General features: G+C 45.7%; 1 protein-coding gene across 1 annotated transcript in view; it reads right to left on the bottom strand.

Moving 5' to 3' along the window:
• Window positions 1-21,717, bottom strand: part of DLGAP2 (DLG associated protein 2) — a 145,789-nt gene that overhangs the window by 60,668 nt on the left and 63,404 nt on the right. The window contains exon 3 of the mRNA XM_032618450.1: window positions 21,119-21,330. Coding sequence (XP_032474341.1) covers window positions 21,119-21,330 — 212 coding nt within the window. The remainder of the gene's footprint in view (window positions 1-21,118; window positions 21,331-21,717) is intronic.

Here is a 21,717-nt window from a genome sequence, read left to right on the forward strand (position 1 = left end):
CTGGATTTTTACAGAGAACAGCATCCCCCAGGGTCCCTCTGGCTCCACTGAAAGGCTCCTCGGGTCCATTTTACCGAAAACACTGTTGATCCCAAGACCCTCTAAGGCACATATCACAAAACTGGCCTTACTACCCATATTTGTATTAGAAATTGCTGAGTGTAACCAGAATAGAAGGTATCCACTTAAACCTTTGACATTCAGCATTTCTGAGGTTTATTCTTTGAAATTCAATTTGCTAGCATCTTTCCCTACAATTTATTTTTCCAAAGAGACACAAAATAGAGGTCAATATTAGTGAACTGTGTACGCAGAGTCCGTATAAACAGAGAGGAACCCAGAGGCCTGCAGACCAACATCATCAGTAAGGACCACAGCAGAACAACCTCTCTTAGGAGATGTTTTTCGGTGTCAAAATGCCCTCCCCAAATATGTGTACCCAGCAAAATGAGTCATTCATCTAACACACATTTATTGGGCACCAAGGACAGAAACAAAATGATTGAATACTCGCACTTGTTCTCAAGGAGCTTGCTGGGTGGCACATAAATTTTAATAGAATTCGATTTTCCAAAGGATATATTTAAAGAGACCCAATGTCTTTCGAAAAATCCTCTTCTTCTCCATTCAAATTGCCTTATAGTTCAACTTAAGAAATGTATTTTAAGGAAAAGGTGGCACTATTGCTCAAAGGATTATGAGCTAGATTCCACTGTAAGGAAAGCAGAGAGATTAAAAAATCAGAAAGAACGACGAGTATTAAGGAAAAGCTCCAATTATTTATCTTTCATGTTATGACACTCTAGCAGCACCAATGGATGTAAATGTATCAAGGTTCATGAAAAAATCTGCTCTTGTTACAAAATGATGTGCCTGTAAGCCTTCAGAGATGAAAGCATAAATGGATATAAATAAGAAAATTGAAAAGGTAAAATGAGGGATACATTTTATACAAACATATTTATATTTATACATACAGCACAATATAGTACAGAATACATTGAAAATTTACATTATTAAGTAGATGAGGTTCAGCCAGTTTAAAAACAGTCTGGGAGCACAATAGCCAGGACATGGACGCAACCTAAGTGTCCATCGACAGATGAATGCATAAAGGAGATGTGGCACGTATATACAATGGAATATTACTCAGCCATAAAAAGGAATGAAATTGAGTTATTTGCAGTGAGGTGGATGGACCTAGATTCTGTCCTACAGAGTGAAGTAAGTCAGAAAGAGAAAAACAAATACCGTATGCTAACACATATATATGGAATCTAAAAAAAAAAAAAAAGGTTCTGAAGAACCTAGGGGCAGGCCAGGAATAAAGACGCAGACGTAGAGAATGGACTTGAGGACATGGGGAGAGGGAAGGGTAAGCTGGGACGAAGTGAGAGAGAGGCATGGACATATATACACTACCAAACGTAAAATAGATAGCTAGTGGGAAGCAGCCGCATAGCACAGGGAGATCAGCTCGGTGCTTTGTGACCACCTAGAGGGGTGGGATAGGGAGGGTGGGAGGGAGACGCAAGAGGGAGGAGATATGGGGACATATGTCTATGTATAACTGATTCACTTTGTTATAAAGCTGAACTAACACACCATTGTAAAGCAATTATACTCCAACAAAGAGGTTGAAAAACAGAAAACAAGCAAACAAACAAGAAAAAACCGTCTGGAAGCTCCTCAAAAGGATACATCTGATGTTCCCAAATGACCCTGCAGCTCCACCCCCAGGTATGAGAGAATGAAGATAAGCGTCCATATAAAAACTTGTGCAAGAATGTTCACAGCAGAAGTATTCATAAGAGCCCCAAAGTGGAAATAACTTAAATGTTAATCAAGTGATGGATGGATAAATAAGCGGTGATGTAGCCACACGACGGAATATCATTCAGCCAGAAAAAGAGAGGAAGAACCGACACCCACCACAAAGTGGAGGAACCTTAAAAACGTGCTGAGTGAAGCAAGCTGGACACACAGGGCACGTATCGTAGGATCCCACGTCCATGAAACATCCAGAACTGGCAAACCCGCGGACACACAAAGCACATTGGCGGCTGTGGCTGGGGAGGGATCTGGGGAGTGACTGCCGGTGGGTGCGGGGCTCCTTCAGTGTGAAGACACGTCCTGACATTGATCACAAGGACCTCTGCGAATATACTACAAGCCACTGAATTGTATACGCCAAGTGGATGAATTGCATGATCTATAAACTGTATCCTTAGTAAAGCTGTTCGGAATCAGACAAGAAAAGGACAATATTTAGTTTTCTGTCACTTGTCAATTGAAGTGAAATGTATGTTCACAAGGATGATTTGGGAGGAATTTTCCAAAGGAAGCTGAGGCCCCATCCACCAGTTCACGGTGTGTTCAAGGGCCCTGGGCATCACCGAGAGGGGAGGGGAGGCCCCAAGGCCGCACAGGTGACCACAAAATGGTTTCACTGTGCTCATCGCCTTTGAGGCTGTCTATGATTCTCTGGGGAAGGGACGACAACCCACTTACTTCATGAAGACAAGGGGATCCTTCCTGAGAGGAAACCCAGGGCCCAAAGGTCCCAGAGCAGGCACTACAGATTCTGCACAAAGATCACTACCTCCAAAGCCTGCACGTGTTACTTTAGTATTATACATATATTTTAAAACATCTGCAATGCATTATTACAACTGTGTGATAAAATAATATTTCAGAAGAATACAAAACCGTGCAACGGTTTCTCTCCAGAGCAGAGAGCTGCCAGCTTTGGTTCTGGCGCCATCACTGACCCAGGGCCTCAGAGCCAGCACAGGGCCTCGTGCTTTGTTTCCTCCTTTAGATGAGAGAACTTTAAGTCACGGGGCTGGGGGTGGTCGCTGAAATGGAGCAGAGCGCAAGGTCTCAGATTGCTAAGTGGAAAAATCCTACCCTGAAGCGGCACCTTAGGCAAACAAGGATGGGGAAAGTTTGTAAAGCTAATGGAAAAAGTACAGGCTGGTCTCACGAGACGGTCCGATTGGTGCAATCGGGAGAAATTCTTGCCACCATCCGCTTTCTGAGCTGTGAACAAAAAGACCTCATGAGGATATGGAAATGGCCTTCCTTCTCCGGGTTGTGATAAACCTTCTACTCTGAAAGGACCTGCACGTCACCATCCACGTGACCGGAGACAAACGCAAAAGGAGGGCTTTCAGCTTCACCTTAACATGAGCCCCCCAACCAACCCCTGCAAAGAGGGAGGGGCTGCGGGCCGAGAAGAGCAGAGGTTTGCAGCCAGGGGACCTGGGTCCGGGGTCTGAATTTCCCTCTGTCCACCCTCGCAGTGTGAGGCTGAGCGCGTCACTAACGTGCTTGACCCAGACTTTCTCCCTGTGACAACAACCAGCCCAGCCCCACGCACTTCAGGGCCGTGCAAGCGGTTCAGTGACTCAGGCCGCGGCAAAGGTTCAGAGAAGCTCGCTGCCGAGTCATGACCTCCATCCCAGTTCTCTTACCAGGGCTTCAAAGACAGAGGCGACCGCAGTATGTACCTCGTCACACCACGAGGCCCGTACAGAGTGTCAGGCTTCCCTCCGGCAGTGCTGGGCAAGGGCTCCGCTCAGAGACTACTCGAGACCATCGCAGGGGAATCTTCCTCTGGCCTGAGATCCTTTCATTGCTATTTACATCCACACCTTCTTCTATGCTTGAGATGGTTTTTTAAGCAAGTACAGAGCTTTTTTCTTTATTAAAATTTCTGACAGTTGCCGGTTTATAGTAAAGGCTAGTGTCGGGGCAGCAGGAAAACATCCATTTAACGGTCTCACAAGTGCTAACCTGTATCACAATCCCCTGGGGGCTTGCCAATAATGCAGATTCCTAGATCACATTCCCAAGATGGATTTAAGGGTGGGGTCAACCCCAAATCCAAATTTTAATAAACATTCTAGGTGATTCTATGCCAGGTGGTCTATGGACCAGCCCTCACTTTGAGAAACGCAGGTCTACTTGGATAGAAGAAGAGGGGAACCCACTGAGGGACCTTTTGGAGAATCTAGATGTTTATTTCATCCACAAACAATAATAAACACACTCTTGGAAAGTCTTTCCGCTGGTGCTGGGAGACGAGGTTTGTATCTGCGTGACGGGGAACTGCCGAGCACTTAGAGCTGGGCCCCCAGGGCACAGTTCACTCAGCCCTGCTTCCTGGAGAGAAAGCCTGAACCCACACAGATGCTGACCACCTCCGGTCAGAGTCCAGAGTGTCTGGTCACCGGTTTGGTCGTTGTTTAAACATCTCGGGCACCCCTGTGCCAACTCTGCTCTGAGCACTGAGAGTGGTGACGTGTGACTGTGGAATCCCTGACACAGGGCAGGTGGGGATGCAGAAATGGGGCCCTGAGGTCCTTGTAGGGCGGGGAGGCAGGGTCGGGAACTCTTCTCTTGGAGGAGACTCGAGTGTAATCATTGCCCTGGAGCTCATCAAACATTAAACAGTCACGTATTGACTGGTGTATCCTGCCCGGAGAACAGTGAGGGAACGTGCAGCCTGGCTTGGAAGCATCCTAACCCTTTCCCAGGCCTGGTCCCTTAGACAAATAATCACCAAGACAGGATGTATTGACTGTTCAGCCCTGAGCTGGGCTTGGTGCCTCACCCGAGGGCGGGGAAACGGGACACCAGATCAGTGACGTGACGCTTATACTGATGTCATCGCCTGGCCCAATGGTTTTACCAATGGCCAGGACATTAGGGGTGTGGGTCAGACAGACCTGCGCCTTCAGGAAAGGCGCTCTCGGGGCCTGTCCGAGGTGGCGTGCGGTCCAGTGACCAGCTTTCCGAGTCCCTGCTACGTAAACATTCAGAAGAAGCCTACCAAATAGGACAAGACGAGCACTGCTGGTCGGGCTAACCAACCTGTATGGCTTATAGGTAATGGCGGTCCCTTAGGGAGTTAATTCCATTAACACGCTAACTGGTACATTGGATGAATACCTTACCACTGATTAACTTGCTACCTATGTATTTAACTACTATACCTCTTGGGTGCCACCACGCTGGGCACAGACGTGAAACACAGAACTCGCCTGCACGTGCACGGAGCTCACGCTCTCGGGGGGGAAGAGACTGCACACAGACGATGATAATCGACGCTAACTAAATACCTTTGGACCGTGGTGGTCAAAGAAAAGTCAAAGTCCACATTCAATGACTCCAACGTACAGTTGGCAAAAGGAAGCAAGATAATGGCAGTGTGGATGGAAAACCCAGAGAATTTGTGAGTGATGGGTGCAATCAGCCAGCCGTGGAAACAGCGGCCGCCCTGGGAAGCACTGCTACGGGTCCAGCACCTGTACCGTAATCGCTTCTGGATTAGCCAGCACAGTTACTGCAAGGACGGTGACTTTCTCAGAAATTCGGCTGTCTCACACCCAGAATCTGACTGTTTCTTGCTGTGGCTTTTTCTGCCCTGCTGTGGCCTCCATCACCTGAATCAGGAAGGCTGGTTACTGCAGCATGACTGGTCTCCCTGCCTCTGCCCTTGCAGCTTCTCCAGGCCAACTTCAACCCCGGAGCCAGCGTTCCTGCTGACAAAGAACTTCTCCTTGACAGGCTTCAGTTGGGCCCCTCCGAGCCCCGGCCTCCTGACTCTGCCCCCAAAGAGCCCAATTTTAGGGAGAATCCAGCCAAGTCGGAGTAGCCAGCATCCCTCACCCGATATCTGCTCACTCCCGGTTCCGATGGGGTTCCCTGTGCCCCACTCTCCTCCAGGTGAGGTCTGATCACCTGCCCGCCTGCAGCAAGAATCCTGTAAGGTGTGTTTGGCCAGAATCCCTGAGCCCTGATGTTTCCTCTTGGAGACTTTCCGTCCGCGACCCCACCCTGCTCCCGGGCTGGAACCCCTGCTTGTCCTTGTGTGTTCACAGTTGGGCCTGGTCCCTCTACCCCTGTAACACCCATCGCAGTGGTGGCCACACCCACCGTGATGGCTCTGGACAAAGTCGGCCTCACCCTTCTAATCAGGGTCATGGGTGACTTTTCTCCTTAAGGCTGTTAAGACATGAATTAGATGACTTCACCTGTCTGCTCAAACCACTGGCTCCCTCTGCCCCCAAAGTAACGCGGCCATGGATTTATGATCGTGTGGATGGTGGGGCCCCGCTAACCTGCCCTCCCACCCAACCTATCGCCCCTCGCCTCTCTGACAACGTTTCCCCTCCTGGTGACTTATTCCAGCCTCACCGGACCCTGCTTCTCCCGTGACTCTACAGCACGCCCCGCTCCCCACCAGGAACTCAGACATCCTCTCAGAGGTCCTCATGCCAACACCTGCGCCTGGCTGTCCCCTTCCCGGGAAGCCCACCCTGACCAGGCCACTTCAACTGCAACCCCCTCCCCAAGCCACCCACATATCCACACTCGCAGGCCTACCAGACCCCCAGACTCGGATCAGTTTTCCCTGTGGCACTTCCCGCCTCTAACATGCGACGCCCTTCGCTCATTTATTACTGACTAGTTATCACGTGAATGGTGTGTCTTCCCCTGTTGCACACTAAGGACCACGAGGCCTGGGATTTCCGTCTGTTTTGTTCATTATGTTTCTAAAGCACCTAAGCAGTGCCTGACACCTCACAGGAGCTCGGTCAGTATCTGCTTGACGGGAAATGAACAAATGCCCTGAACTGGACTGGGCAGTGCCAGCCTGGATGGGCCATGGCCATCCCTCCCTGGCTTGGGAGGGTCTGGATGTAGCCAACACACAGCAAAGCAGGAGTGAGTCTGCAGGGTTGCTGCCTGGACCTCTGCGGATGCAGGCCTCAGGGTGTCTCCAGCCCTGGACACTTTGGTTTTATCAGTCAGCACATTCCCCACTTTGCTTGAGCCTTTCGCCTTCAGAGCTAAAGATCCTGGATCAGACGTGACCTCCAAGCAGTGATGTGTAAACGGATGGCGGAATTGCTGAAGAAAGACCTGATTTCAGTGACATTTACCAGCCACAGCATATCATTAACTACAAACAACGTTTTGCAATAATTTTGAACCTACAAAAAGTTCCAAGAATATTGCAGAATGTTTCCATACACCTTCCCCCACCTCTCCTTAATGTTCACATCTTACATAATTGTAGTATAGTCAGAAACACCAGGAAATTGGAACTTATTAGAATTTGACCAGTTTTCCCACGAGTGGTCTGTTCATGGTCCAGGATCCATCCCAGGCTGCATTTGGTTGTCCTGGCTCCTGAATCTCCTCCAACCTGTGACGATTCCCCTGTCCGCCCTTGTCTGTCATGACGGATCTTCGGAAGAGTGTTCATCACTTATTATGTAACTATCCCCTCACTTGGGGTGTGGACTTTTTCCGTCATCAGGTGGAGGTGATGCATTTCTGGTGAGAACCCCTCAGAACCCCTCAGAAGCTTGCTCTGTGCATCGTATCCAGGGCGTATGATGTCTTTGAATCTCAGACGGTTGATGTCAACCCTAATTACCTGGTTAGGTGGGGGAGGGTCCTTCTGGTTCTCCACTGTGACATTTCTACTGTTCCCTTGATAACTAATACACGTCTTGAGGCCAAGCAGACATGAGCCTTCGCTCGCCCAGCGGTCACTCTTGCTGCGTCAGTTAACGTGGCGGTGCCGGCCCAGGCGTGCTTTTCTTTCCCCTAATCCTCCTATGTTAAAACTTCTACTGCAGAAAAGCACTGTCCTGCTTCCCCATCATTTATTTATTCGGTGCTTTGGAAGTATCAGTATGGACTCACGGGCGCTTCTTTTGTGGATGACAATCCAATACTTTTATTATTTCTTCTGTGGCTCAAACTGTCCTAGTTTTGGCCACTGGGGCTCTTTCAGTTTAGTCTGTGTCTTTCTGACATGTCCCCACCATGCCCACCCCTCCACCAGGCCCAGAAGACAGAGAGAGCGGGCACTCGGCAGGTAGGCAGCACCGGGTCTGGGAGGTCTGGTCTCTTACCTGGTCACCAGGACTGCGGGGGCCACACCTCTCCGCCACTGTAGACTCAGTGTGTCCAGGCTGGACTCAGCACCTTCCCGATGTCTGCTTCTCCTGCCCCCTCTCACTGACTCACACCCCCAGCCCCGCCCAAGTTGCAGCCTTGGGGGCTCGCCTGTGCCTGCTCCTGTGTCCGGCTCTGTCCCTAACGTGTACCTCCCGACACATTTTCTCCACCCCGACTGCCATCACTAAGGCAGCCCCTGACAAGTCATCTGGATTTCCTCATAGACACCTAATTCTGTCCACCCAGACAGACCGATCTCTCTAGAATAGAAATCTGCTAGCCTCTTTGAAATCTTCAGTGGCTCTGTATGACCTTCAGGAACCATTTTTAAAGAGAATTATTAGCCTCACAAAGGAGCTGAGCGGGACACAAAGTTACAGTAAAAATTATCTCTAATAACCACACATAATTGGCCCCAGCTAAAACTTCCTTATAAGCAATTCCATCCATCAAATATTATTAAGCACTTACTCTGTGTCAGGATAACGAAGACTTGTTCTGTGCTCTCAGGAGACTTAGAGGGAAGTCTGGTAACGGAGACCACATCGAATAAATAAATTCCACGTCAGCTGGTGTGCGCAGAGGACGGGGTATGTAGGGAGGACACATTCTGTTCTACCCTGCAATCACTGCCTTTGTTCCAGTATTTTCCCTACTAGCACCTGAGATTAAATGCCACTGAGGCAGTTAAATACGTATTTCCATTTTTCTCACTCCATTATATTTTCTGACTCTTGATTTTATAGGTTAAATATTTGATTACCTACCACTGTATAAAATAAGAGGTACATGCTACTTAAGAAGAAAGAGTTCTTTGACTATTGCAATGTTTAATGACAAATGCTGAATTTAATAACAATTTGATACTCACTGTACAAACGTAAGAATCAATAGTAGAATCTACTATCCTGTTGTGATAGGAGATAATCACTAAATGTACCTCCATTTGAAATAAAAATAAGAGTGTAACTGTACCACAAAGAGATCATAAATGGGGTCCCAGTCAGCTAGCCATGTTTGTTGAACATTTACTGGATGACAATTACAGGGATAATAAAAAGAAATGAGCATACACTGTCATTCAACTTAATCAAGAAGTAGAGAAAAACACAGAAGATAAAAAAGAAGAATTATGACATCAACTGTGCAGGAAAATGACAGATGGAAAACTCTCAGTATGGGAACTCTGCAATAGCTGAAAGTCACCCGATGTTGGGAAGGGGGCCCGATGCTGGGAGGGGCATCCGTGCTGGGAAAGCCCTTGACTGTCTGGACCAGGGGTATGTTGGAGGCTCCTTTTCCAAGTGCTCCTTGTGGTGTTGGACTTAGAAGTGATTTTAGAGAACTCCAGGTAAGTAACCCTCAAATGCTCATCCCTTTCACTCCATCATGGAAGAGGTTCCCTGGTGACAACACCAAGCCACAACTACTCCCAATGACACGCATCTCTCCACCAGCATCTCTTACTGTAAGTCTCATGTAACATGAGCCTTGGAGACACAAAATGTGGGGATACTACTGGGAATACATTTCATTTTATGGCTTTAAAATCCACATAAAATTATAATTCCACTTGCAGCTGAAAAGTCTAATGAAGTCACTGAGCATAAATTTATTACTATTGTAACTTTACAACACAAGAAAATTCATTTAAATGCAGTGTTATTATTGGAGAGACAGTAATTACAGGTTACGAGGGGGCTTAGAAGACAATACAACTGATTTTCAATATCTTTTCTTATTTTAACATTAATATATGCTTTTGGAAAAAGTTTAAAAATATTAAAAAAAATAAAATTCAGCTACAAATCCACCACCCAAAGATAACCATTACTAATATTTTAGCGACTTCCTTTTTTTTTGGCTGTGCCACTGGTTTTCAGGATCTTAGTTTCCTTACCAGGGATTGAACCTGGTCCAGTGGCAGTGAAAGCGTGGAGTCCTAACCACTGGAGTGCCGGGAAATTCCCTAGTGACTTCCTGTATTAGTTTGCTGTGGCTGATGGTTCATTTTATGTATTGACTTGGCTACACTGTGGGACCCATATATTTGGTCAAACAGTATTCTAGATAGTGCTGTGATGGTTTTTTTTTTTTTTTTTGGCTGCAATTAATGTTTAAATTGGTGGACTTTGAGTAAGCAGATTGCCCTCCATTATATGGGTGGGCCTCATCTAATCAGTTGACAGTCTTAAGAGGAAAGACTGACCTCCTCGGGAAGAGAAATTGTGCCTCCAGACTGTCTTCAGACTTGAGCTACAGCCTAAATTCTTCCTTGACCCTCTAGCCTGTCAGTCTGCCCTGCAGAATTTGAACTTGCCAGCCTACACAATCATGAGAGCCAGTTCCTTACAGTTAATCTCTCTGTCTCTGTCTCTCTCTCCACACACACACACACACACACACACACACACACACACACACACACACACACACCCTATGTTTCTGGAGAACCCTGACTAATACACTGCATAATACATTACCATAAATTCATTGGCTTAAGGCAACACTCAAGGGTTAGCTCACATCAGAACTGTAGGTCACAGTCTGGCCCATCATGGCCGGGTCCTCTGCTCACGGTATCACAGACGGACACCAAGCCTCCAGCCAGACTGAGTTCTCACTGGAGGCTCTGGGAAGAATGAACATAAGTGTTTTTTTGATACATATTGCCAAATTTCGCAATAAAAGAGATTTTAAAAACACTTTCAACCATGATAAAATGATTATTTCAAAAGCAGTTTAGCTCATCAAAACCTCACTTTTTAAACTCTATGAAAATGATTTCTGTCATTTAAAATTAACTGTTTAGTTTTAGATGCCTAGTTAATATCCTGGCACTCTGTACATTTATTCATTTATTTACTTGATATCTTATTTACACACCCAGCTCTTAACATACACTTACTTCTTGGATGAACAAATAAATGGAGAATTCATATATTAATTATCATACACCAAGGAAGACGATGATTTCAATAGACTAAATCATCTTTACTACATTTGGGAGAATTGCATATAATGTGACTTAGTAAAAATCACTGCTGCTTCAGGTTTACTATTCGGCTTAATTTTATTTAATTTTGCACCCAAATCTTACAGATTTGCCTCTCTTTGCTCTAATCTCTTTATTCAGTGCATTCTCTGGAAACAGTCAGTGCTTTGACAGCCACTGGCTTCTGGTTTATTAACAGAAAGCCCTGTCTGACCTCTCACAAGTGCTCAGCTGATCCGTGTGTCACTGTTAGACGTTTGAAGTCCACAGAGGTAAAGACAGTGACTTGTGTTTAAAGAGTGATTGCTTTCAACACTCTTCACTGTTCAAGCGTGACAAATTCTTTGTCCATTATGCTATCTGAACTCCGGCACTCAGCATGGGGTGAACTGAGGAAACGTCCTCAGCTCTGTGCTGGAAAGCACATGTCACACTTAGATGAATGGGAGCACAAAGGCCAAAAGTAGCTCTGCGGTAGACTGGAGAGTGAGTGAATGCATATGCAGCCGTGAGAGTGACCGGGAATGACGACTTTTGGGGGAATCGAGAGCTCATACAATGAGAAATGGGAAGACATTGGAAAAAAGAACAATATTTTATCTGTTTCTCTAAAATCAAGTTCCCTGCCCAAAGGGCTGGAAAGGAAAGGTGGTCAGTATTAAAAACTCTACACAATACTTAAGTTTCAAAAAGTAATTAAAAGGAAGAAAAATAGTTACTAGTGGCTACTACATTTATCCTAGTAAGTTGATCTTTCCTTCATTTAATTCATTCAAACCCTTGATCAAGGTGAAAATCAAAACAAAATTGCAGACTATCCAGAAAGTAGGGACAACAAAAGCATCACCTATCAGGGTATGTGTGAGGCAGGTATAGGTACACCCTTAGGAACATTCATCATAGTCTTAAACACTTTCACTACTAAGTAAGCATTCAGCTGAAGAATGAGAGAAATAACAAATTAGATCTAAGGAAATACAAAGAAAAAATTAACAATAAGAGCATAATTACTGAATTAGAAAACAAGAAAACAGTAGAGAATAATAACACAGAGCTGATTCCACAGTCTGAGAATCAAAAGCTGAGGATTTACTAGAGAAACAATCAAAATAAATGAAGAGGTGTGAGGGTGAGATCCTGGTGACATCCATGAATAGAGACAGAAAAAGGCCACAGTGCTGTACAGGTCCACCTTCCTTCACGGACAGACGCCTGCGGAGTCTGCAAAGCCTGCAGTGGGATTGCTTCGCCAGTGAGGGGAGACCTGAGGGGCACAGCGCCAGGTGTCCCTTGGTCCCTACCTCCTGTTCAGTCTCTGATGAGAGACATTTTCAGCTACCTGGGAAGCCAGGAGGTCGCACTCTTCAGAGCTGCAAATACACACTCGCAGTGCTGGCAACAGCTTTAACGTGACCTGGCACAGAAAAAACCCCCGTGGTTTCCTCCAGCTGAAATGGAGGGTGTGGAAGTCACCAGACCATGGGTAGCAGTGGAAACTGTGAAAGAGAATACTTCTCCATGGAGCATATGGTTCCCTATTGGTTGAAGATTTGCACACTTAAGGTGTGTGATATTTTCAAGGAGGCTAGCATCTGGTCCTTTTGGGACTAATTATTAGAGAGTTTAAGGAGTTGAGTGAATGTGAATGGGCTTTCACACATCTTTTCAACTTATAAGTTTTACTTTTAGAAACTTTAAAAATGATGATTTTACTGGTGCCCTTAATAGCAGTTCACTTATTAAGTTGATTAACAATGATCCCTGACTAGGGATTCACAAAAAGTCAGTTTTCTTCATTCGTTCAGTGTGTATGGGGCCCGTATAAAATGCCACACAGTGAAGATACGATGGCTGTTATAGACAGGACATCTCTCTGTTAGGGAAAGCAGACACGCGTATGGTAGAGGCAAGGGCGGAGGACTTGGGAAGCGCCCAGCAGGGCACTGACTCAGGAAGACCCTCAGAAGGAGGGAACCCTGAGCTGGTACTGAAGGGCGAACAGGAGCGCGGAAGTGTGAGCCGATGGTGCAGTCAGGAGGCTGCAGGGAGTTCAGCAGGGCTGGAAGGCAGATTGCCAGGAGGCTTGGGAAGGGTGAGAAGAAAGGCTTGCCAAGCTGCGAGGGGCTGGAGGGTGAGGGATCTGCCCTGGGGCGCAGCCAGGTGCCCTGGGTGCGAGGATGCTCAGAAACGGGACGCTGCGGGGAGACAAGCTTGTGATACACTGGGCCTGGGGTCGGTATGTGAGAGATGCTAGGAGCTGGCGGGGGGTTTTGCCAAATTCAAAAGGGAGCCGCACATCAGGAAAGAGCAGAAAAGTCAAGATTGATGGCCCTAGAAATGGGGAAAGTGGCCTTGCGGGATGCTCAGTGAGCTGTTCTAGATGGACCCTGCACGCCCTGTGCCTTTCGGGGTTTCTCGGGTTGACCCCACTGTGGCCCCGAAGCAGACCTGACCCCTCCCCAGCGGCCAAGGGGCACGACCAGTTACTACCGGCCAGTGAATTCCAGGAGAGTCACAGGGCAGGTGTCTAGGTCATCGAGACGACCAAGTCAGTGTACATCTGGAGAAAAGGAAGCTCCCTTCTCCGAGCGCACGTGAGGAGCCAGAGGGACCATCTGAGCGCATCTTCCCAGCTCTTCTCCAGCGCTCACCTCCCAGCTGGGGTTCTCTCCTGTGACTCGTTCGATCTCCTCTCCAACCAGCGGCCAAGGGGAGTGTCTTATGTTGCCTGATGTGAACCAGCAAAAAGGGGGTGAGGCTGCAGGGCTCTCCCCTCCTCCTGTCCCGGATTAATGTTTATGCCTCGACACAGAGGAGCTGCTTGCACACACTCCATTTTACCGCCCTCTGTTTTTGATTTCGCAGGATTGGGTTTTCCAGTTCTGGTTCAGTTGCCCACTGTCAGCATCCCTCCCTTTCCGCACAGCTCTGGGCGTGGTGGCAGGCGCACGGTCCTGTAGCTATTATCACAACGCAGATATGGAACGGTCCTTTTTTTGCACAGCCCCAGATGTCTGTCTGTCCTCGTACTATTCCATATTCGTGCCTGAAGAACTTCCTTTAATATTTCTCCTAGTACAGGTCTGATGGCAATGTTTTTCTCTGCTTTTGTTTTTGTGAAAAAGTCTTTATTTCACTTTCATTTTTGAAAGATACTTTCTCTAAGTCTAGAATTCTGGGTTAATAGGTTGCTCTTTTAATACTTCAAAGATGTTACTTCATTATTTTCTGGCTTGAATACTTTATGACAAAAAGTCTGTGAAAATTTTTTGTTCCTCTGTATGTAATGTGTCTTTTTCTCCAGCTTTCTTTAAGATTGTCTCTTTATCCTTGGTTTCTGGTAGTTTGAAAATGACGTGTGTGGCTTTTGTTTTGTATCTGGTACTTATCTTCCTTGAGATTTTCTGAGATTCTTCAATCTGTGATTTAATGTCTTTCATTATTTTTATGAATTCTTGGGTGTCATGTCTTCGAATGTTTCTTCTATTGACTGCTTCCCCTTCTCTTTTCCTCCCAGGATTCTGGTGTGTTGGACAGTTTGATATTTTCCCACAGTTCTTGAATGCTCGTTTCCACTTTTTATTTCTTCCATTTTTTTCTTTGCGTTTCCGTTGGGTGATTTCTGTGGACCTATCTTCAAGCTCACTGATTATCACTCAGTTATGCTGAGTCTGCTGAAGAGCTCAGCAGCAAAAGTCCTTACTTCTAACACCATGATTTTCATCTGTAGTATTTCTAGCCGCCTCTTTCTTCTAATTTTTCTCTCTCTGCCAACTTCCCTTCTGTGTATGCGAGTCGTCCACGTTTTCCCTTAGATCCTTTGGCATTAATTCGTTATTTTTAGGTTCTCTCTGATAGTTCTGTCAGCGGCTATCTCTAAATCTCCTCTTGGCTGCTCTGTTTTTTGAGAGTGGCTTTTATTTTCTTTTATTGTGTCTTCTAAGTTCTGATATTTCTGAATAGATGGCACATTTGCATAAATGAAGGTTAACACTATATACAGAAAAGGGACATATTGAGATGTCCTGGTCCCAGCCCTATTGCACCTACTTCCTCTTTATTCCTTAGAGGTAAACATTTTTATTAGTTTCTATTTATCCTTCTATTGTTTCTTTATGTAATATAAATATGATTATTTATATTTATATACATATTTATACTATAATTTATAAAAATTTATAATATAAATATGATGACTTTTAATCTTATCTTCCCATTTTATTATAGAAAAGTGGCAGCTACATACTAATGTCCTATGCTTTGCTTTTTAAAGGTGATGTAACCTGGATCGCTCCAAATCGGTACATAGAAATCTTCCTCATCTTTTATAGCTGCCTAATATTCTAGTATATTCTATGAATAATATTCTACCATTTTAATGCTTGTATATCTATTATTCAATCAGTACGACAGTGGTGAACTCTGGATTGTCTTAAACTTCTGCTATTACTGATGATGTTGCAATGAACATCATCTTACTTGTGTCACCGCTTACAGGTGTATCCAGAGGCTAGACTGTCCCAAGCGGGACCCAAGGCCTACGGATGGGCTAGTAGGCAGTTTACAATTCCTTACAGTGATATACAATGGAACTGTGCGCATGCTTGACAGCAATTTCTTTAGAATAAGATTTTACATTTTTGGCTTTAAGTGGAATGCTAAAATACTCTCTAAAAGTTTCAATTATCGATAAGGTATGTAAACAGTCTTTTTAAAAAACTAAATTAAATTATTTTTGGCTGCATTGGGTCTTCGTTGCTGCACGCGGGCTTTCTCTGCTTGCGGTGTGTGGGCTTCTCATTGCAGTGGCTTCTCTTGTTGAGGAGCACGGGCTCTAGGTGCGTGGGCTTCAGTAGTTGTGGCACCTGGGCTCAGTAGTTGTGGTTCGTAGGCTCTAGAGCACAGGCTCAGTAGTTGTGGCACGCAGGCTCAGTAGTTGTGGCACACGGGCTTAGTTGCTCCGCGGCATGTGGGATCTTCCTGGACCAGGGCTCGAACCCGTGTCCCCTGCATTGGCAGGCAGATTCTTAACCACTGTGCCACCAGGGAAGTCCTGTAAATAGTCTTTTCTGGCCTTTGTCCATTTTTATAGCTACAGTGCTCACTTTTTCCTTACTGATTTGTAAGGCATCTCTTCGTATTAAGAGTACAAAAATGTGTCACCTGTATTATGGAACATTTTCCCAGGTTTTTATGGTTGTTTTACTTTGGTGACAGTACTTTTAGCTTGTTGATTTGTTTGTTGGCTTTTACCATGAATACGTTTTTAGTTTTATGAATTAAAATCTGTCAGTGTCTTGTAGTTTCTCACTGTGGAATAAGGTTTGGATATGCCTTCTCCAACCCAAGATTCTAAAATATTCATATATACACATTCATGTATCTATATACACATGTATACACATACATGTATACACTCACATATATACACACACACACACACCTGTATATACTCACACATACAAATATGATTCTTATGCTTATATCTGTAACCCACCTGAGTTTATCTTTACATATGAAGTAGTTCTTAAAATAAGCTCTCCTTTCTCTATAAATTTAAAATTCTGCCTTCTTGAGAGAATGACTCAGAGATGTTCAAAATTATTAGAGCTTTGACTTCTCAATTCAACTAAGCAGAAAAAAATACCCCCGATTAAATCAGTTGGTCTACCTTTCATAATTATAAAAAGTGAATTCTCCAGATACTAATACATAAGCTAATTTAAAAATCTAGTAAATCAGATTCAGGAGCATCGTGAAATGTGCACTTCATTTAAAATAATTCTAAATTGTGTCTGCCTATGGGCAGGGTCTGACCCACAGAGAGACAGGGTCTGTCCCCGGCCTGGGGCTCTGATTTTCCTGATCGCTCAACAAAACTGTTGAGAATTCTGAGCAGTAAGACAGCTGTGACAGGTCTTTGCGTGTCTGTTTTTGTTTCATTTTTCTTTCGAGAGTGAAAAGACTTCCTCTCACCTTGCACTCTATAGAGAACACAGCAAGGTGAAGGCGAAAATCCTTGTATGTGTAATAAGGACATGCACTCAATTATTAATGAGAAGACTGACTTTTTTCTCGGTTTAACAGCAGGAAAACAAGACAGCGTTCAACAGAATCACTGTTCCCAGAGGTCAAGCGTTTTGAGTGCGTGCAGCCTTCACAGAAGGGGTTTTAGATTATATGGCTCAAAAGGGCTGGTAACAGGCAACTAAACAGCCAATCTCGTTTCAGGTCTTAGCTGGGCAGATTGAAGAAGGGCTGCTGGGAAAGTCCATTTTATACCAGTGTTTACTGTGACTTGGGAGGCTCGTAAAATTCCTAAGGTTTCAGTGTGCCCATATGATAATTCAACGATAAGAACATCAATCCATCAAATTCAAACTAAAGTATAATTACTAGGTTCACCTGACTATTTCATCTGCATTCTCAAATACCATTATGAGTGTGAACAGAATGAATGGTGCATACTGAGAATAAAACCTAAAGGAGGTCGGCAGACACCAATTCTTATGTTTATCCCTCGACTCTTAAACCGTTCTGTCAGTCAGCTCCTGCTGGTGAAGTTCTGTGGTGTCAGAGGGAAAACATTCAGTGCACTGCTAAATCTGATGGCTTTCAGTCATATTTTAAACACAACTTTAGAACTACCACTTCCTTTCCCTCAGAGATCACGCTGGGCCCCAGGCACACGACCCTGCTATTTGGGTGAGATACTTTCCTCGGACATGGGATTAAAAGAACTTTTCATTTCAAACCCCTGGTCCCTTCCGTGGCCTTCAGTACCTCGTTCCTCTGACTCAGGGCTCTGTTCCATAAAATGGGCACAGTTTTTATTTCCCTGGGTAAAGAGTTGAGTTTTCATGACGCCATTTAGGACGAAAATAAGTGAAATTATATTGAAACCTATAAAATTCTAAGATGTGCTAAAAGCCTAACAGACAATAATAACAACTTACTTGATATACCTCCCAGTAACATATTTTAAAGAGAAATTTCATATGTTAACACAAAGAGCGACTTGTTACGGGAGTTTCACGGACTTTGCAAATAAGCAGAGGAGTCCTGCAGGGCACGGTGTCGTCTGGACATGTCACAGGGTGCTGCCCCCTCCCCTTCACATCTCCATCGCAGTGTCAGATTTGGGGGAAAAGAATAATCCACACACGTGTGAGGAGAATTTAGCACAGTGCCTGGCACGTGTCGGAGGTATGAACGGAGTGATAAACACAGAATAACGGGAAGAAGGGCCCGACCGAGGGCTTATCTCTGCAGACAGAGTGGGCAGTGTTTGCAAGGCCAACGCAGACGTAAGTGAGCTGAGAACAGGAGCAGGTGTTAGGCAGCATCTTCTATTCATTTCCCCCCAAGTTTCCCAAGGTATGAAGTGCAGTGGGTGTGCTGGGGTTAGAAGCCTCTGTGGATGAACCCCCGGCTCCACTTCCACACGCGGATGGTGAATGGTTACTCTGTCCGGTGGCCTTGCCTCTCCATCACTCTCTTGGGTTTTTGAGGGAATTTTTACGATGGTGGGTAATGATGCGGGTTTTACGAATGTAAACTCCTAACAATATCTTCTGAACATCGTCAGCACTGGCGCCTGGTACAGATGAGGGGAGGGACGAGAGGCAGGTGCTGACCGCTGAAGAAGGGAATCGTGGTCCCGCGGGGAGGACTCAAGGGTTGGGGACAGGGCTCCAGGGAGCACGACCAGTCTGGGGTCAGCAGACAGGGATAAGGGACTTTGTCAATAGGAAAACAAAGTGCGTAATTCTTTTTTTTTTTTTTTTTTTTTTTGCGGTACGCGGGCCTCTCACTGTTGTGGCCTCTCCCGTTGTGGAGCACAGGCTCCGGACGCGCAGGCTCAGCGGCCATGGCTCACGGGCCCAGCCGCTCCGCGGCATGTGGGATCTTCCCGGACCGGGGCACAAACCCGTGTTCCCTGCATTGGCAGGCGGACTCCCAACCACTGCGCCACCAGGGAAGCCCCCGTAATTCTTAAAAGGCCTGATCCCTGGTCACAGTTCAAACACTGCTTGCTTTTATTTCTTTTTCATGGTTTGCTTTCTGAGTGCACAATCATGAAATGAATCATGAACTTTTAAAATGAGGAGTTAAGTCGGTGGCCCTACCCAGTGGATCAAAACCCCAAGACCTGCTAAGCACAACTGCTGCCCAGGGGGGTGGGGTTTTCAGATAACCCAGAGTTCTCAGATATGTCTTCAGGCACCCCCAAATGAAGCTGGGGAGACCGATGCCTGGTCCAGCCCTCGACGGCTGCGTGCCTGGGTCAGGTGATGCCTCTGGTTCCCCACCCCTAACCCCTCACTTCTTAAGTTCCCAGCACAACCTTCCACTGACAACCTCTTCCAACGGTTTGCTTTCTTTGCTTACATGCCCCCTTCCCATTACCCCTCTGTAAGCTCCACAGGGCGAGCCTCTGGCTTGGCTCCTAGGCACTGATTCACAAACCTCCCCTGGCCACCTCCTCTGTGTAAGGCAGCGCCTTACCTTAGGGGACCCGTAAGGGACGAGACAGGCGTCACTGCCTCCCTCATCTGTTCGTGCCTGGCATCCCCAACACAACTGCCGAGGGATTTAAGTGAACGAAGTCATAAAGGTACCGTTCACGTTTGTCAAATGTAGGATACGGGTCAATTCAAAATTTAAATTTTTCATCCTGTGAGGTAACATTTAACGGATGACTGGATTTATCAGGAGAAATCACACCATTGTTTCACATGTCGCCGTGTGCACGGGGCACGGGTGGGGGATGACACAAAGGTGACACCCTGGTCACAGCCTCATCCTCTCACTACGTTACGAGAACAACTCTGGATGCAACACTGGCAAAGCACTGAGCTGCTGTTTCACCCTCTTGCTGAACCTTCACACCAGAGAAGCCACAGCTCGTGGTGGGAAAAGCAGACAGTTCTTTGCACTTATATCCAGACTTAGCTGGAAGGACCAAAAACACACAAGGTGACTGCTAAGAATTACAGTCATATTTTCATAGTTCAAATGAATAGCCGAGTTCCTAGTTTCCTCTGTTTATGTTCTGGAAATTAGTTAAATTTACCAACAGTGTGTCTTTGCATGCACCCCTATGTTCACTGCAGCACGATTCACGATAGCCAAAACGTGGAAACAACCTAAATGTCCATCGACAGAGGAATGGATAAAGAAGATGGGGCACATGTATACAATGGAATACTATTGAGCCATAAAAACAATGAAATAATGCCATCTACAGCAACATGGATGGACCTAGAGATTATCATACTACGTGAAGTAAGTCAGAGAAAGACAAATAACCATATGATATATCACTTACACGTGGAACCTAAAATATGGCACAAATGAACCTATCTATGAAACAGAAACAGACTCACAGATACAGAGATCAGACTTGTGGTTGCCAAGGGGGAGGGAGAGGGACGGAGTGGGAGTTTGGGATTAGCGGATGCAACTAGTATATATAAACTGGATAAACGACAAGGTCCTACTGTAGAGCACAGGGAACTATATCCAGTCTCCTGGGATGAAACATAATGGAAAAGAATATCAGAAAAGAATGTCTCTGTGTGTATAACTGAGCCACTTCGCTGTACAGCAGAGACTGGCACAACATTGTAAGTCAGCTACACTTCAGTTAAAGAAAAAACAAAAAAAAACCCAATGTATTTTTGGACAAATATATAAAGCATATGCTATGATATTTGTAAAATTAATCCAGTTCCTGCCCCCACCGTGCAAAAAACTTGTTGCCTACATGTGCACTTGTGAAGTTATAGTAAACAAAAAATTCCCCATTGTGATTTTCACACACACACACTCACACACTCACACAGATGTGCTCCTGATCAATTGCTGGAATGATCACACGGATGGGTCATCGGCTATGATAGGTACTTGAAAATTAATATTTGACATAGAAACTGCCCAAGTGTATTTCCTTAATTACTATGCAATGAGTAAATAACCGAAGGTCTGATTGCTTTTTTTTTAAAGGACTTGAAAATCGACGGCCATTGAGCCTAATATTTTCAACCCAGGACTTTTTCTAGGGTGTTTGGACAACCGGCCGCGGTCAGTGTGAAAAGAGCCCTGGGCTGGGGTGAGGGAGGCGCGTGGGGGGCTTACGTTTGGAGGTCTCCCGGCGGCCTCTGTCCGATGGACTTGAGCAGGGGCTCTGGCCGGAGCGCCACCTTGGGGGGCATTTTGGGGCTGGAGTCCGACTCCCCGCTTTCCTCGTCACCCATGGCTTTGATGTAACTGCCACTCCTCGTCCTTCTGCAGGGAATTTCCTCGTCTTTGCCCCCCGTGGGGTACCCTCCCCACTCGTCCTGGGGCACCTAGGAGAGAACAGATAGGGCGTGCGTCAGCCTTGGCGTCAGAATCCCGTTACTGCCTCTTTGGGGACAAACCCTCGGAGCTCGTGAAGACACAGCTTGTTATGGTCACTCAGCAGTGAAAGTCACACGCTTCTTAGGGGTCTGTCATTCAAATCCCCAAAGGACATTAATATACAACTATTGTTTTCTCCCCTGTTATAAAAGTAATAAACGTTATGGGAAAAGTGAGACAATGTTAGAAAGAAAAACCCGTTTGTAGTCTCAAAACCTGGAAAAAAGCACCACTAACATTTAGATTTATTTCCTTCTGGTAGGAAAGCAGTTGAAACTTGAGAAAACTGGAAAAAGAGGTCCCTAGTGTGGAGAACAAGAAATAAGAGGAAGAAG

Source organism: Phocoena sinus, chromosome 21 (assembly GCF_008692025.1).
Source record: "Phocoena sinus isolate mPhoSin1 chromosome 21, mPhoSin1.pri, whole genome shotgun sequence".
NCBI classification, from domain to species: domain Eukaryota; kingdom Metazoa; phylum Chordata; class Mammalia; order Artiodactyla; family Phocoenidae; genus Phocoena; species Phocoena sinus.